The sequence below is a fragment of the Malus sylvestris genome, chromosome 12 (genome assembly GCF_916048215.2).
Source record: "Malus sylvestris chromosome 12, drMalSylv7.2, whole genome shotgun sequence".
Classification (NCBI taxonomy): Eukaryota; Viridiplantae; Streptophyta; class Magnoliopsida; order Rosales; family Rosaceae; genus Malus; species Malus sylvestris.
The window spans coordinates 23,646,472-23,661,412 of NC_062271.1; the positions used below are offsets into that span (position 1 = coordinate 23,646,472).

The 14,941-nt window shown below is 33.9% G+C and overlaps 1 protein-coding gene and 1 long non-coding RNA gene across 2 annotated transcripts in view; both read right to left on the minus strand.

The window, feature by feature from the left end:
• Positions 1-14,941, minus strand: part of LOC126594225 (uncharacterized) — a 64,638-nt gene that overhangs the window by 35,195 nt on the left and 14,502 nt on the right. The window lies entirely within an intron of this gene.
• LOC126594212 ((-)-germacrene D synthase-like) lies at positions 6,059-9,267 on the minus strand. Its single transcript, XM_050260431.1, has 7 exons — positions 9,080-9,267; positions 8,335-8,596; positions 7,863-8,238; positions 7,546-7,767; positions 7,296-7,434; positions 6,849-7,094; positions 6,059-6,540 (listed from the first exon to the last, which is right to left on the minus strand). Exons 1-7 carry the CDS (start codon positions 9,200-9,202, stop codon positions 6,247-6,249), a joined length of 1,662 nt encoding a protein of 553 aa, XP_050116388.1. The 5' UTR covers positions 9,203-9,267; the 3' UTR covers positions 6,059-6,246.

Consider the following 14,941-nt stretch of genomic DNA (forward strand, 5'->3'; position numbering starts at 1 on the left):
ATCTATTTATTTTGTATGTATAATTATTATAGTTTTTAGGGGTATAAAATTTAATATATATATATAATTATTATAGTTAATATTTTGGGTATAATTATTATAGTATATATAATATTATAATTATTATAGTTAATTTAATATATATACATATATATATATATAATTATTATAGTTTTTAGGGGTATAAAATTGTTAAATTAATATATATATATATAATTATTATAGTATTTTTTTAGGGTTATAAATTATTAAATTAATATTCTGCTTATCGTGTATCGTGTTACCCACGTGTATACCCGAACAAACCCGTTATCTTAACAGGTGCTTATCGGGTTACCCGATAACGACCCGTTTCGTTATCGTGTCGACTCGAACACCTGTTAATTTCGTGTCGTGTCGTGTCGGGTTATCGGGTCGTGTTAGGAATTGCCAGGCCTAATCATAAGTATGTTTCTCATTGAGCAACAGCACATTATCGGTGCTTTGGTGTAACAGACCATCATCATTACACATACTTAATTTCTTCTAATTGATCTGGAATTTCAACCAAGGCTGCTGCAATCGGTGAATGTTCAGCATCATTCCCCATTTAATCATCTTCTTCAAATATAAGATTGTCATCGTCCATCTCTAACTCCATAAACAACTTGGTAGATTAGTCTTACAAATTGTACTCCTTACTATGTCCATTAGGGTTCTCCTTCTTTTCTTAGCCACTTCGTTTTGCTTGAGATTTCCAGTGTGGTGTATTGAGCTACAATTCCATTTTCTTGTAGAAAAAGAAAAAAGGGCAAATGGACTAAGATGTCTGCCAGTTTGAGTGTATCTACCATTGTATTCACCTCTCCTATCAGACCTAACCTCCTTAATTTTTTTTTTGTTTTCTTCCAATTGGTTTTCGATGTCAATTTTGAAATCTTAAAGTTTCAAGTGCATTTGATTATTTTGAAATTAGATAGATGAAACCAAATCAAGAAAAAATAGTTTATGAAATCTTTATGTCCCTCTATAGTTTGTGTGGGAAAAAAAGACCACAAACGTCCGTATGGATGATTTCTAAAGTTTCTTTGCTTCTTGTTGAACCTTTCTTTCTACTACTTGTCATTTTTCCTTTAGAACTCAAAACCATTAAAAATTACCGTAGGCAAAATATCATTTTTGACAAGTAACTTCATCCTTTGTTTTGACATATGACCTAGCTCTTTTGCAATAAGTTTCGTGATTGTTGAGTCTTAGTATGTTCACTTTGAATGTTGAAATAAATTCGACCTTGTTGAGTTTTATTTGAAACATGCTATCATTAAAAAAAAAAAAAAACAGTACCAATTTGAGATTTGTAAAATATGTTGAAGCCAATGTTATTTATAGTAAAATAAAAACTCAACAAAACTAATTTTGAAACGGAATCAACTTCCTTCTCATGGAAGGCACATAGACAATGTTTTCTAATTCTAAACAAAAAACCAAATCCTAACTTTAGCCTAACACTTTCCAAAGCTTTGACTTCAACTCTTCTTCCATTGCAAATTGAAACTTTGACTTCATCCTTATTTGGTGTTCTCGTTGTTATGAAGTTCTGCAATAAATTCGTAACATGAATAGAAAAGCTAGAGTCAAGCCACCATTTAATGCTAGGTATATCAATTAAATTAGACTCAAAACAAGCAAAAAGGTTTTTACCTTTCGTCATGTGGCAAGCCAAGCCTTATACAAAAATAATGTTTGAGAATCGATGGCTTGTTAGGTTTGGTGTTTCTTTTAGGAGAGGGAACCCTTTTGGTAGAATTCTCTCTAGTGGCATCTGTGGTTAAGGGTGTATGTGCCTCGGTGGTACTTCGTACATAGTTCAAAGACTCAATTTTCTCATTTTCAGACTTTTTCATCCTTTCCTCTTCACTCACACATACTGAACTTAACTCATTCACATCCCACTTTTCACGCAATGCATTGTAGGACAATTTGAGATGTGTATAACTATCAAGTAGGGAACTCAATATCACATGTACCAAGAAAGTTTCAGGGATGAGTACCTCGAGAGCTTCGAGTTTTCCAGCAATGTCCACCATTTTTAAAATGTACTCACGCACACTCTCTATGCCATCATGTCTCATGGTTGTCAGTGAATTCATGAGATTACCTGTTTCAATTTTTGGCGACTCCTGGTATTTTTCTTCAATGGACTTGAGGAAATCGTTAGCATTGGTAACGTCTGTCTCAGTTTTTTATGACTCTTGGTACTTCTGCTCAATGGACTTAAGAAAATCCTTTGCATTGGTAGCATCTGTGAAGGCTCCTCGAACCACATCAGTCATGCTTCTTTTGATAATCAACAAGGAAATTCTGTTTGATTTGTGCCACTTTTCATATTTAGACTTCTGACTTGATGTGCTTCCATCTGTTGGTGTAGGGGGCTCTTCAGTTCTAAGTACTAAGTCCCAATCCATGACACCTAGCATGATCTCAAGATCCTGCTTCCATTTCTTATAGTTGACACCAGTGAGTGGTTCAACTGTATTAAGGTGCATGGAGTTAGGATTCGTAACTGTCAAAGCACATAGTTCAAGTATTAATCTTTAAATCCCCAAACTATAAATCACCTTTTCAACATCTTTGGATTGATGATCATGTGAAGACTTTCTTTAATCATATCACCTTTATAACCAACATTCTAATTTCTGTAATCAAAATTATAAACCTTTGTGGTTTGACAATAGTAATTCGATTCAAACATTCGTATATAAAGTGATATACTACTTAAATTCTAAGCATGAAAGAATGATCTTCTTTAGATGACTAGTGATCATGTCTTGAATTTAAGTACCATCACTGGTATGTATATCTTAATGAAAATATATGTCTTTATGATCAAGGATAGCTTTAGCTATCACTTGATTGTGTTCATATATATTTCTCTAATGATATACTACCAGTTCTGTAACATGCGAGACAAGGAAAAATTTATTGATGCCTTCGACATAGGGTTAAATGATATGTGAAGGGCTCTGATACCAAATGTAAGTAAATTATGCAACGGAAAAACTTATTCACAATTATCAACTTAACCACTTACCTGTAGAAGACATTGTCTCAGAGAACTAGGATTAATAACTGAAGTTCTTCTGCAACTCTACACAACCGAAAGCAAGGCTCGCTCAATGGGCCTTGAGTTTTCTGTAAACTTGCGTGTACTGTGAGAGAGCAGGGACCTCAGTTTTATACTTCATATGATGGAATTCAATAAGGATCCCTCCCATTAAGTGATCCTTATCAAAGAGTAGCCTTATCATCGTGAAACACTTATGCATTATATCAGCTAGAAGAGTTCTAGTTTTACCGAGAATGTATATGACTTGAATCTCTAAAGAAATACAATTCCTGATAAGTCTACCACAAGTGTCAATCCTAATCTCCTTATCATTCCAAATGTCTTTAATCAAATCACAAATTGCTCTCATATAGAACTTACACTTTTTTCATCTGACACATACCAGATCATGAGATTATAATAGTTCTTAATCATTTCTACTGTTGATTCATATTGATAAAGATTATATATAAAGAATTATTTGTTTTCACTGTTCTAAAAATCTCTGTCTAGGGGCTAGGCGGTTGGCCACCGTCCTGATTAATGCTTAGACGTTTGAAAATTTAGAAATGACGCCTAGACTTGCTGATGCGCCTACCTAGCCTGCCCAGACACGCCTAGACACCCAGCTAGGTTGCAACTCACTTAAACATAAAATAGATAACTTTCATTTTGCATTATTTTTCTTTAATAAATTGTAAGAAACTTGTTGAATACTAAAATAAACACAAATTATATGCTTGTTCCTCATGTTTTCATTATGTTTCAATATTTCATAATATATATGTCATTCTATTTTGTAATTTATGATGTAATTATATATATATATATATATTAAGTATAAACAGACACTTATTTAAACGAAATATAATAGATTTACTTAAATTCGTCTAGTCCGCCAGGCCCCACCTAGCCGCCTAGGCGCTAGGCCCCATCTCACTGCCCGACTAACGCCTAGCGTCTTTTAGAACCTTGTTTGTTTCTATACATATTGTAAAGCATTTGCGGCACGTTTTTCTGGCCTTGTAAAACCTTTAGACTCGATACTAAGCACATTTTGAGGAATAGTACCGCTTCTCTTGCATGGTGGATGCGATATAATTTTCCATTGTGCGCAAACTTTTCATGAATTTCACTATATATATCCAACAATGCCTGATAGCAGACTTTCATATACTCTGGTAGTTGATTTATGGCTGAGACATCCCACCTGATCAAGTAATACATAAATCAATTGTGCATAATTAGGTTAGTTTTTTCTTTTTGATTGGATGATAATATAAGGTAAGATATTTTATATATAAGAGAATTTTAACTAATGATATATTCATACCTCTCAATAGCTTCAGTAAAGAGCTCCAGTTGTTCATTTGTGCAATATTCATAAACGTCATCGATAATGGATATAATAGCAGTAACTTTGCAAGATGTCCTCCTAGCAAAGGAATATTGAGGCTGAAACTAGACTGACAAACTCCAGCAGAAGTAGACCTCAACCAATCTGTCTCTTGCAAAAGGGAGCTTGTTAGGCACGTCCAAGTCCTTCCACCACCTGATCAGTTACAAAAATAATTATTTAGTAGCAAGAGGTGGAGAATTCAACTGTTTAGTAGGTGACTAGAAAAAGTGCCCATGCGGAGTTGCGGATTTTAAAATCGTGTAAAATATGTAGAAAGTTATAATATGTATATATACTATTTACATACATGTGAAATCTATTTACAACCCTAAAAAAAGATTTCAACTTCGACATAACAAAAATAGTTTGAAGAAATCTTAGCAAGAATTAACTACAAATATGAAGGGATCCCCTATAATGAATAGTTTGCACAACCCAAGATGATATAGCAAGAAACGAAGAATGAAAAACCTTTCCTTCTGAAAAAATGAAAGTAGTAATAACAACATCAGTTCTAGACATATTTGAAGTGTCGAATATAGGAGCACACTTATTAGCTATTGGATTATACCTCGTCAATGACAAACAGCCAATTTCCGCACCATTTTTCTAGAGCTTCATAGTTGGCATAGTCTGAAGCTACGTAACAAATCTCGCCACTTCTTTGAGATAGTTTTGAGCAATCTGTGGTTCCCATGAGACACCTTTGCTTTACATCTCAATGCAAAATAATCAGGAAATCAAGGAATAAGACATTGGTGCAATGATTCTCTATATTCCAAAAGATTGTTAAATAAAATCAACGAAATACTCGAAACCATAAAAGAGAAAAACTACATGCGTATAGAGCTATTCTTATAGGCAAACTGGTTGAGTTTGATTCACAAGTTGAACACATGACTTACCCATTCTTATAATAAAATGTGTGTTGTTTGTTGAGTTCGAGGGGTTATGTTTTATACATTTAATGACATTAATATCTTGTTATCAAGAGGAATATGGCAAACTATTCTTAATTAATGTCACCTATAAATGGGGCTGCATTTATGAGAATTGAAATGGCTAAATTATCTAAAGCTCCTACGAAATACGGAATCTGTTCAGGGCCAAAATGAACACAACCATATGAATTGACATGTGGCAGACATGCTATGTGTGTAGCATATTGTCTCGGTTTACTACTACGGTGAACAATTCAAGATCTTCCACATTCATTGTGTCACCAAGTAAACCCAATATGTTTTCACTAGGGTAAGGTCAAGTCCAAAAGACACTTCACCCGATGCATATCATGTCTATTCTCTCTCTGTTTTAGGCAGCCTAGTCATACATTTGCATTCAAATGTGGGTATTGTTGGAGTTTGAATGAAATTTCAACTCAAATGTAGGGTATTGTTGGAAATTTTGAGTAGAAATTTCATTGTCCCACATTGGCCATTCCTAAAAGGTTTCCTCATCAAGATGTCATGTCGAATCTGTGTCCAAGTTTTGGCACCAACAGCTATACATTCATGTTCTAACAGCTATATATTCATGTTCTAGTGTGCTATTTGAGTTGAAGAAATAATATATGATTTATTCAAACTACATAGAAAGTTCTTTTATTAATCATAAAATCATAAACATGGAAAACAAACGCACAACCCAAATTACAATTTTACAGTCTTAACGGATGGTAGCTAGCTCCTTATTATTTGTAGGCAAGTTGGGCGCTGGAGATATACTTTCAAAAGAAACATTACAATAAGTGGATATTTTAGGCTTATAAAGCCACGGGTTCCACTAGTGTAGAAACTATAAAATCTTTTAGCCCACCGTCAGCATTATTGTAGCCATCTTCGCACTTGTACACAACATCCATGACCCGAGCAAAATTGAGAATACGAATTAGCAGGGGCATGGCGACAGCGGTAGGGTGGAGGCACGCTTCGTTTATGTCCTTCCATGCATTATTCACTTGTCTTCGAAGTTCGATTATCGCTTCTTCTTCTGTGGCACCATATTTTCTCATGTAACAGTTCACAGCTGAGGCAAAATGTTCTCTCTCTTGCTCAAGCTAGTCAGGCATGAGGATTAAGATAAAGGAAGACCATTAATATAAGTATTAATGCAATCATAATAGTCATGCTTGTCAAGATTTCAGTTAGGGGTTCAACAGTCCACTACTAATGGGTCAAGCAATGATACTATTATAACTTAACCATTTGCTAGTCCAGCAGACGTAGGCTTTTGTATAAAAGCGTCCAATGCAATTAGAAGTGGAACCAATTGATATGAGTTATATTTTATTCTGTCTGTTTTCAGTGTGAGACTATTTACATTCTACAATACTCATTAATACTATTTACATATATGATTAAGTACCTTATGGTCCGCTATGTCATCCATAAGTCTGGTAACTGTTGATGCAGCCTTCACTGCTTGAGGGGAAGTTAACAACCAATCAAAGGAGTCTATTGTAGCTTCTTCCATTCCAACAAACGATGTGTTTATTAGCAACGCGTAGCCACAGGTCATGAGTGATACAGACATGTATTCATCCAATGATGGCATGTGATTCTGGCGGAACAATTTCGCTTCATCGAAGAAGCCTCTAACTTGGTTCTTCATCTGGCACATACCAGATCAAGAGATTATATCAATTCTTATCGTTTCTACTTTTAATTAATATTGATATATAAAGATTATTATAAATAATTATTTGTTTCTATACATATTGTGAAGTATTTGCAGCACGTTTTTCTGGCCTTTTAACAACTTTAGACTCAAAACTAGGCGCATATATATATATATATATATATGGATTATTACCGCTTCTCTTGCATGGTCGATGCGATATAATTTCCCCTCGTGCGCAAGCTTTTCATGAATTTCACTGTATATATTCAACAACTCACGATAGCAAAGTTTCATATACTCTGGTAGTTGATCTATAGCTGAGACATCCCACCTGGTCAAGTAATATATAAATCAGTTCTGCGTAATTTAGTTTTTCTGTTTTGATCGGATGTAAGGTAAGATAATTTATATAAGAGAATTTTAACTAATGATATATTCATACCTCTCAATAGCTTCAGTAAATAGCTCTAGTTCTTCAAATTTTCCATGTGTATCATAAATGTCATCCATAATGGATGTTATAGCGGTAACTTTGCATGATGTCCTCCTAGCAAAGGAATACTGAGGCTGAAAGTAGACTGACATACTCCAGCAGAAGTAGACCTCAACCAATCTGTCTCTTGCGAAAGGTAGCTTGTTTGGCACGTCCAAGTCCTTCCACCACCTGAGTTACAAAAATAATTATTTATTAGTAGCTAGAGGTGGAGAATTCAACTCTTTAGTAAGTGATGTATATGGATGAATAAGGAATTAATTTACCTTGTGATTTCGCTTAGTTCTTTCTGATGGACTCGTTGCAGTCGGTTGAAATCCAACTTGGCGAACGTTAGGAGAGTTTCATTCGGTGATTCTCTTAGTTCCTGGTAGACTGACAAGTAATACCGTGCTTCAACCCTTGGTAAACCCTTTCGGAGCGGCTGATTTAAGGCATGGGTTACTGCTTTTGCAAGTGGGGGGCTTAAACGGAATGTCGCCGACTCGAGATTAGTCGTGGTGAAGGTTAGAGCCTCATCTAGTATCTCCTCTCCATGTATCCTAAGGTGTGTAGCTTCATACAAGCTTAGTAGTCCTACAACATCATCAACGAGAGATTCCTTGAATTTTCCATCACCGTCCTTGAGCTTGTTGAATAAGTCTGCATGACCAACAAAATGGAAAATTCAGAACCTCAAGAAGCATTTAGATAAAAAAAACAATATATATGACCAGACCACCATCCGAGATTACTTACCGCATGAAACGTTATAACCTTGTTGTCTAAGCAATCGAAAACGAAGAGCAACTGTGTACAGGTCATCCAAATCGTAAGAGCTCTGGTGAATTTTCTGTAAAATTTCTTCAATTTCATTTCCAAAATGGTAGGACACACCTAAGCGTTGAATGTCATCGATCAAGTTCAACTTTTGGGAAACATTTTCAGGTGATGTCATTAGCATGCTTCTCACTTCTTCCTTCAGTTCTTGTACATGTTGTTCAAGTTCAGCATCCACTTCCTGCACAAGATCACATTTTGATTTAAGAAAACAGAAAACGCATAACCTTTATGATATGTTTGAATGAGGAGGTTTCCAAGTACCAAAAGATATAGACTACAATTAATCTAAGATAAGTCTTGTAACACATTAGAAAACGCATAACCTTTATGATGTCAATTTCTAAATTGTAAACATTGAGAAAAGAGAGGCACCTAGCCTGAAATAGTTATTGCATGTCAGTTTTCATGACTTTAAGAACTTGTTTTTTCCAAAAAAAAAAAAAAAAATTGTGTGTGAATTTAACTTTGGTAGTTAGATTCGCAACATGTTTGCCACGTTAAGGAAGGGAAAGTTAGATAAAATGATTTCGAATCAGTAGCATTTTAAATGATTAAAGTACTCTTTGGTTTTTTTCCTCGTTTAAAATTACAAATTTAATTTTCATAATAATATAGTGTTCAAAATATATAATAGTTTATTGTAGTAAGAAAGAAGTCTTACCAAAGAAGCATAGGACAGAAAATGGTCACCCCAAATGCTGGGAGAAAAAGTGGCTGAAGGCTTAGGATCAAAAGTGTCATTTGGGCTTGAAGATTGAGATAGTGGAACTTCCACAGAAGACATATTTCAAAAGATTTCAAACTTGAAGCGAACTAGCCAAGTGTTATTGCTTTTGTATCAAGTGCTGGTGTGAGTTCAGGAGCTCATTGCTTTTGCTATTTATAGTATCGCTGACTATCTACCCCGCACCCACTCGAGAAAAAAAATATCTACAGAAATTTTACTGGTCGGTCATCTTGGCTTTTTAAACTTTTTTTATTACATAAATTCTTATCTTTATTTTTTAACAAATAATAGAATAATTTATATTAAATTTAACTAAATTACAAAAAAATAAAAATAAAAAAAGATTCGAACACAAAACCACATGAACAAATATTTTTAATCAACTGAACCACAAATTATTTACACAAATTCTTAACTTATGCTCTTCCCAAATTTGATCTTTAATTTGTGGGTCCCCCACTCAACAAATTAATAATAATTTGTCTCCCTTCCCACTCAACAAATTGGTTTTTTGTTTTTTATTTTTTATTTTTTCAGTGAGTAAACCAACGCGCACCGACTAAGGTCAGTTTGATGAGTGATTCCTATAATTCTTGGACATTGGTTAACCGAACCGACTCGTGGTTACTTTTGTATGTTTTAATCAAAATAGATGGTGTTTTTGTGGTCTCGTTTTGAGTGTCTAATTAATAGATATCACGGCTGGGTTCGGTTGGCAATCCGTGCCAAATTCCTTGTGCCACCTACCAGCCACATATACATAATTACCAAAAATCAGTTATCGCTAGCCAACCGTGTTCTTACAATTGCCAAAAATTGATTCAACCAAAATTATTGGCTGGTTCGGTTGGTAAATGACACAACCGGTGGTTTCCACTTCTTCCTCGCTATCTTCCAGTTCCAAGGGCTCAATTTGATTTTCAGATTGGGGTGCTTGTTCGGTTGCATTGTGTGGTTCATTTTAGGTTAATCCATGTTGTGCACTAGCGGTTGATTGGCTAAACTCCATCATCCTAAACATAAGCAATGCATATACATTCAAAATCATATATATGTATGTGTATGTATAGTATCAGTAATCATCATGCTATCAATTTTGTTAACAATATTTATTATGGCATGAATCATATACATATATTTTTTAAACCCTAAAACTAAGGAGTCATATATATATATATATATATATATATTTTTTTTTGTGGTGAGTTTAGAACTAAAAGTAATTTTGACAGAGGGTTGTTTGAGCTAAACCGAATAGCATTGTTCAACTTTGGCTTGTGTTACTTCTTATGTGAACTTATCCAGCTTGAGCAAACTTAAAACTTTAAGCTCGGTTCTGAGCTCAAGCTTTCTCAATCTATTTACCAGTTCCCCTCTTGTAAAAGAAATTCACAAGTGGGTGGCACATTTTAGTAATCAAATATATAAAACATTAACAATATGGCAAAAAATAATTCAAATATGATATATTTAAAATTTTCGCATAGACGCTTTTTTTTTGTCACACGTCTTAAAAAATGCAAATTAAAGATAGTTAATATAAACTTTAAAAAAAATTAAACATAATTTACTTTCTAAAGTATATCACATGCAAATTACGTGAAAAAAAAATATAATCTTTTTTTTTACAACAAAACTTTTTGAATCAAATTTAGTTTGAGTTGTCTTATGAAAAAATATGAGCTTGCTCACGAACTTTACATGCAAAAAAAAATATGAGTCTTTAAATTTTATATGTGATTTTCTTTTCTTGTATTTATGAATTTTTTTGAGTTAACATTAACATGAAAATTTAAGATTAGATTTATATCTCTCATTTTGTCGATTTGCTATTGGTTGGATTTCAATTGTTTTTTTAAGCAACGAGGTAGACATGACAATATCGTACAAAACTCGTTAATACGACAAAAGACGTTAACAAAACGGAAAATTAAAAATATTTGAGTTGAGCTTTAATGTGTTTGATTGAGATTAGTTAGTGACATATTAACTAACTGATTAATTTAGTGTTGCCCACAGGTATCCATTTCAACTCGTTACACGCATGTCTCTTTTAATAATGAGAACTTTAACGAAAAATTCCTTGTACTGTTCACTTTAACGAAAAATCACATTTTTACACTAAAAAGTCAATCATGGTACTATTCACTTTACTCTTTATTTTGTCCTTATCGTTAAAACTCAAAGTTTTCAAGTCATTTTCATTAGTTTTCCTTTTAATAATTGTACATAACTCCCTTATCAAACTCATTCTAACTAACTTTTGGATATCACATGCTTAGAAGATTATAGCTGGATTTTTGGGCCTTGTTGATTGTTGTTTCAAGCTTCAATCGCCAAAAAAATTTCTTAACATCATAGGTAGCGTCACTAATTATTTTAACAAGTCGGGTTTAAATTTGAGTTGTATTACTTGTTAGCTTAATCGATTGACACAACAAAAATCATTAAAATAATAAATAAACACGAGCACAAAAAATATGACTCGTTTCTTATTTAAAGTCCCACAATCAGCCCAATTTCAAAATACGTCACATTTCAAACCTACATCAGTACATCTTTCCTTTTTTGCGTGTAATGCATGTCTTATAAGGACCGACTCTTTGGTGCTCACGTTTTTTGCGAAATTTGAAAGGGATTGAAGGTGAATAGTCAACTAACGATTCTTCCAGCTCCATTACATCACTCACCCTCTCCTGACATTGTTTACGAGTGGCTTAGCGTGGCCAAAACATTTTCTGAGACTTGCGGACGCAGAGAAAACATCGATGATTCGGTCCGAATAACTTTCCAAACCGAAACGTTTGATTGAAACTGAGCAGTTCAGTTCCTGCGGTTCCAATTCGGTTTGACCGCTTCAACATTCAACACGTATGTTTCCACCGACAAATTCATAGCCAAACTATTGGAAATCTACAAGATAGACTTGACAATATTGCAAACAGCACGGTAATAACATAAAACTATACAATACGAAAAATTAAATATTTGAGTTGAGCATTAATGGGTTCAGGTTAAAACGGGTAGTCTCGTCAGTGACATGTTAATTAACGAATTGATTTAGTGTCAACTAGACTGGCTTTTTTAATAATTGTATATACCTCCCTTATCAAACTCATTACGACAATCCTCATCAATGACTTTTGGATACCTTCTTTGAAATGAAGTTTCATGCTTCAACAGATTTCTTAATATGTTAGGTTGTATCACCAATTATTTTAACGGTTCGAGTTTGAATTTGAATTGTATTAATTGTTAGCTTAACCGGTGAATGCAATATAAACCATTAAAATAAGGAATAAACACAAATACAAAAAATATGAGTCGGTATCTCAAGGGGCTTATTTAGTTTTATGGGCGTATGACATCCCTTTTCACACATCATCTTTCAATCGACTTATAGAAACATGTGATAACATGTGATATCATCATTTTTACACACATCATCTTTCAATCTACTTATATGGGCCTATGGTATAAAGCTACGTCTTTCATTTTTTGTGTGTAATTCGTGTCTTATACTAAGGACCGACTCCTGGTGCTCTTGGGAAACTTTAAAGGGATTGAAGGATGCTAGCCTCAACGTTGCAGTCTTTGTCGGGCATGGGGGCCTTCGCGTACGAAGAGCGAGTACGAAAACGACGGGTTGAAACTTCTACCTGTGGGCCTATGGCGTAAAGCTACGTCTTTCATTTTTTTTTGTGTGTAACTCGTGTCTTTTTAGGATCTAACTCTTGCCGCATGTTACGTACCTGTTAGCAGGTACTATCAGCTATCAATGTAGTGCTTGTTTAGATATGCTTTTAAAATGACTGAACGCGCTTTTGGTGAAAATATTTTTGGAACCAATTTTTAGTAAAAATGCAAGTAAATTTTGAAAAAGCACCTAATTGGTGCTTCTTGCAGAAAACACTTTAAGTGCTTTTGGAACCAAAAAACATTTTCTCTAAAAGCGCTTTTAGCCATTTTAAAAGCACATCCAAACGAGCTCGTAGTACTGTATTATTTAATAATTTCTTCTCCAAATACTAGAGCAAGGACGAAGATGACGTAACCGTAGAAGAAAAAATGTTTTACAAGAAAAACTGTAAGAGAAAGGAAGAGAGAGAGGTCGAGGTTTGCAACGTGCGGGAGAGGAAAGAAGTTGCAACGTGTGGGTGAGGAATTGGTTTGATATTTTATCATTTTCTTTATTAAAACTAGAAAAAAAAAATTTGAAATGTGATATGAACTTGTGCATATTTTTCAATTTGTCATATAAACTAAAATTTTAAGTATTTGTCATACCAACTTTCTGAAATCATCAATTTGTCATCTCACTTAACTCCGTTAAGTTTTTCATAAAAAATAAGTCATGTACATGATTTGTATTCAAGGTTATTTCTATCATTTAAGATCTTTTTACAAGTTCTTTATTTTTCTTTAGTAAAACTCTTATATTTTGGGTTCAAGGGTATTCATGCGGATCGTTGTGTTCGAGTATATGCATCTACATTTCCATTTCTAGCACCAAACATCAACTCGTCTTATATTACAAAGCCCATATAAAATTTGATTTCATGATATGCTAAACTGAACACTTTAGAATTGTTTTAATTGAATGCAACATAATAGAAGGAAGTGAGATGTTAAAATGGTAGAAATAACTCTGAATACAAGTCATGTGCGAGGCATATAACTTATTTTGTATGGAAAACTTAACAGAGTTAAGGTGAGATGACAATTTGATGATTCCGGAAAGTTGGCATGAAAAATTGCTTAAACTTTTAGTTTATATAATAAATTAAAAAATGGGTACAAATTCATATGACATTTTCAAAAATTTTCCCTTAAAACTCAAAAAGTAAGAGATTTAACGAAGTTAAACTTATGTTAATTCCTACGTAAATCCATAGCGTGGGTAGCTGACAGTTAGGTGCCAACGCAAATCCTTCCGACTTGAGGTTGTGGGTTTGCTTTGGCGCTGGTGCCCGATGATGAAAGTAACCAATCTCCAAAAATTAACAAAAAAAAATTCAGTCAATAAAGAAAGAAAATTTAGAACAATAATCCAACCCATCATTTGCTTCAATTTGATTTTTGAATTCGAACAACTAGAGGTGGGCAGCACGGTCTAATTCAGTTCGGTCCATTTTTTAATCCAAAATCGAAGAACACTAGTTCAGTTAAGTTTAGTTCAATTTTACTTAAATCTATTGATGAAACCGAGCAGTGCGGTTTCAGTTTAGTTTGACCGGTTATTCATTGTAAACCGAATTATATATAAGCTATTTTATTAGCACTCTACATTAAAATTTAATATTAGATGACTTATATACCCTACAATCAAGCCAAATGTAGAAGATGTATACCACTGATGCATGTAAAGAGCATTTTTACGTATCATTGATGCAACACAGTATGTTACACAGCGTATAATTTGCCTTTTTGATTAATTGAAAACGGGACGAAAAACGGAAGTGCAGAAGGAAGGAGGAGAAAAAAGACAGGGCCAGGCGGGGTTGGGTGGGGTGTGAGGATATTAAGGGAAAGTGTGTGGCTATATTATGATAAATTTTAATTGTAAAAGCAATTGTGTGATGTACCGTGTGCTCAACAATATGTAGGATGTTAATATAACAAGCTTTATATATAGTAACCTTTTTGCACGTACTTATGCACTTGCAAAATGCCTTTTTACATCACGACGCGTTACTCATGGCTTACGAATTTCTCTTTTCTTTTTTACTTTGGTCACTCATAAAGACATTCTTATAATTATTTTTAATTTGTAACCTACATTATGAAAGATATCAA

Coding starts and splice junctions, on each gene's coding strand:
- LOC126594212 (XM_050260431.1), bottom strand. CDS start 9,202: ATGTCTTCTGTGGAAGTTCCACTATCTCAATCTTCAAGCCCAAATGAC. Junction 7,768..7,862: donor GAACTAAGCGAAATCACAAG/GTAAATTAATTC, acceptor TTTGTAACTCAG/GTGGTGGAAGGACTTGGACG. Junction 7,435..7,545: donor TTTACTGAAGCTATTGAGAG/GTATGAATATAT, acceptor TTACTTGACCAG/GTGGGATGTCTCAGCTATAG.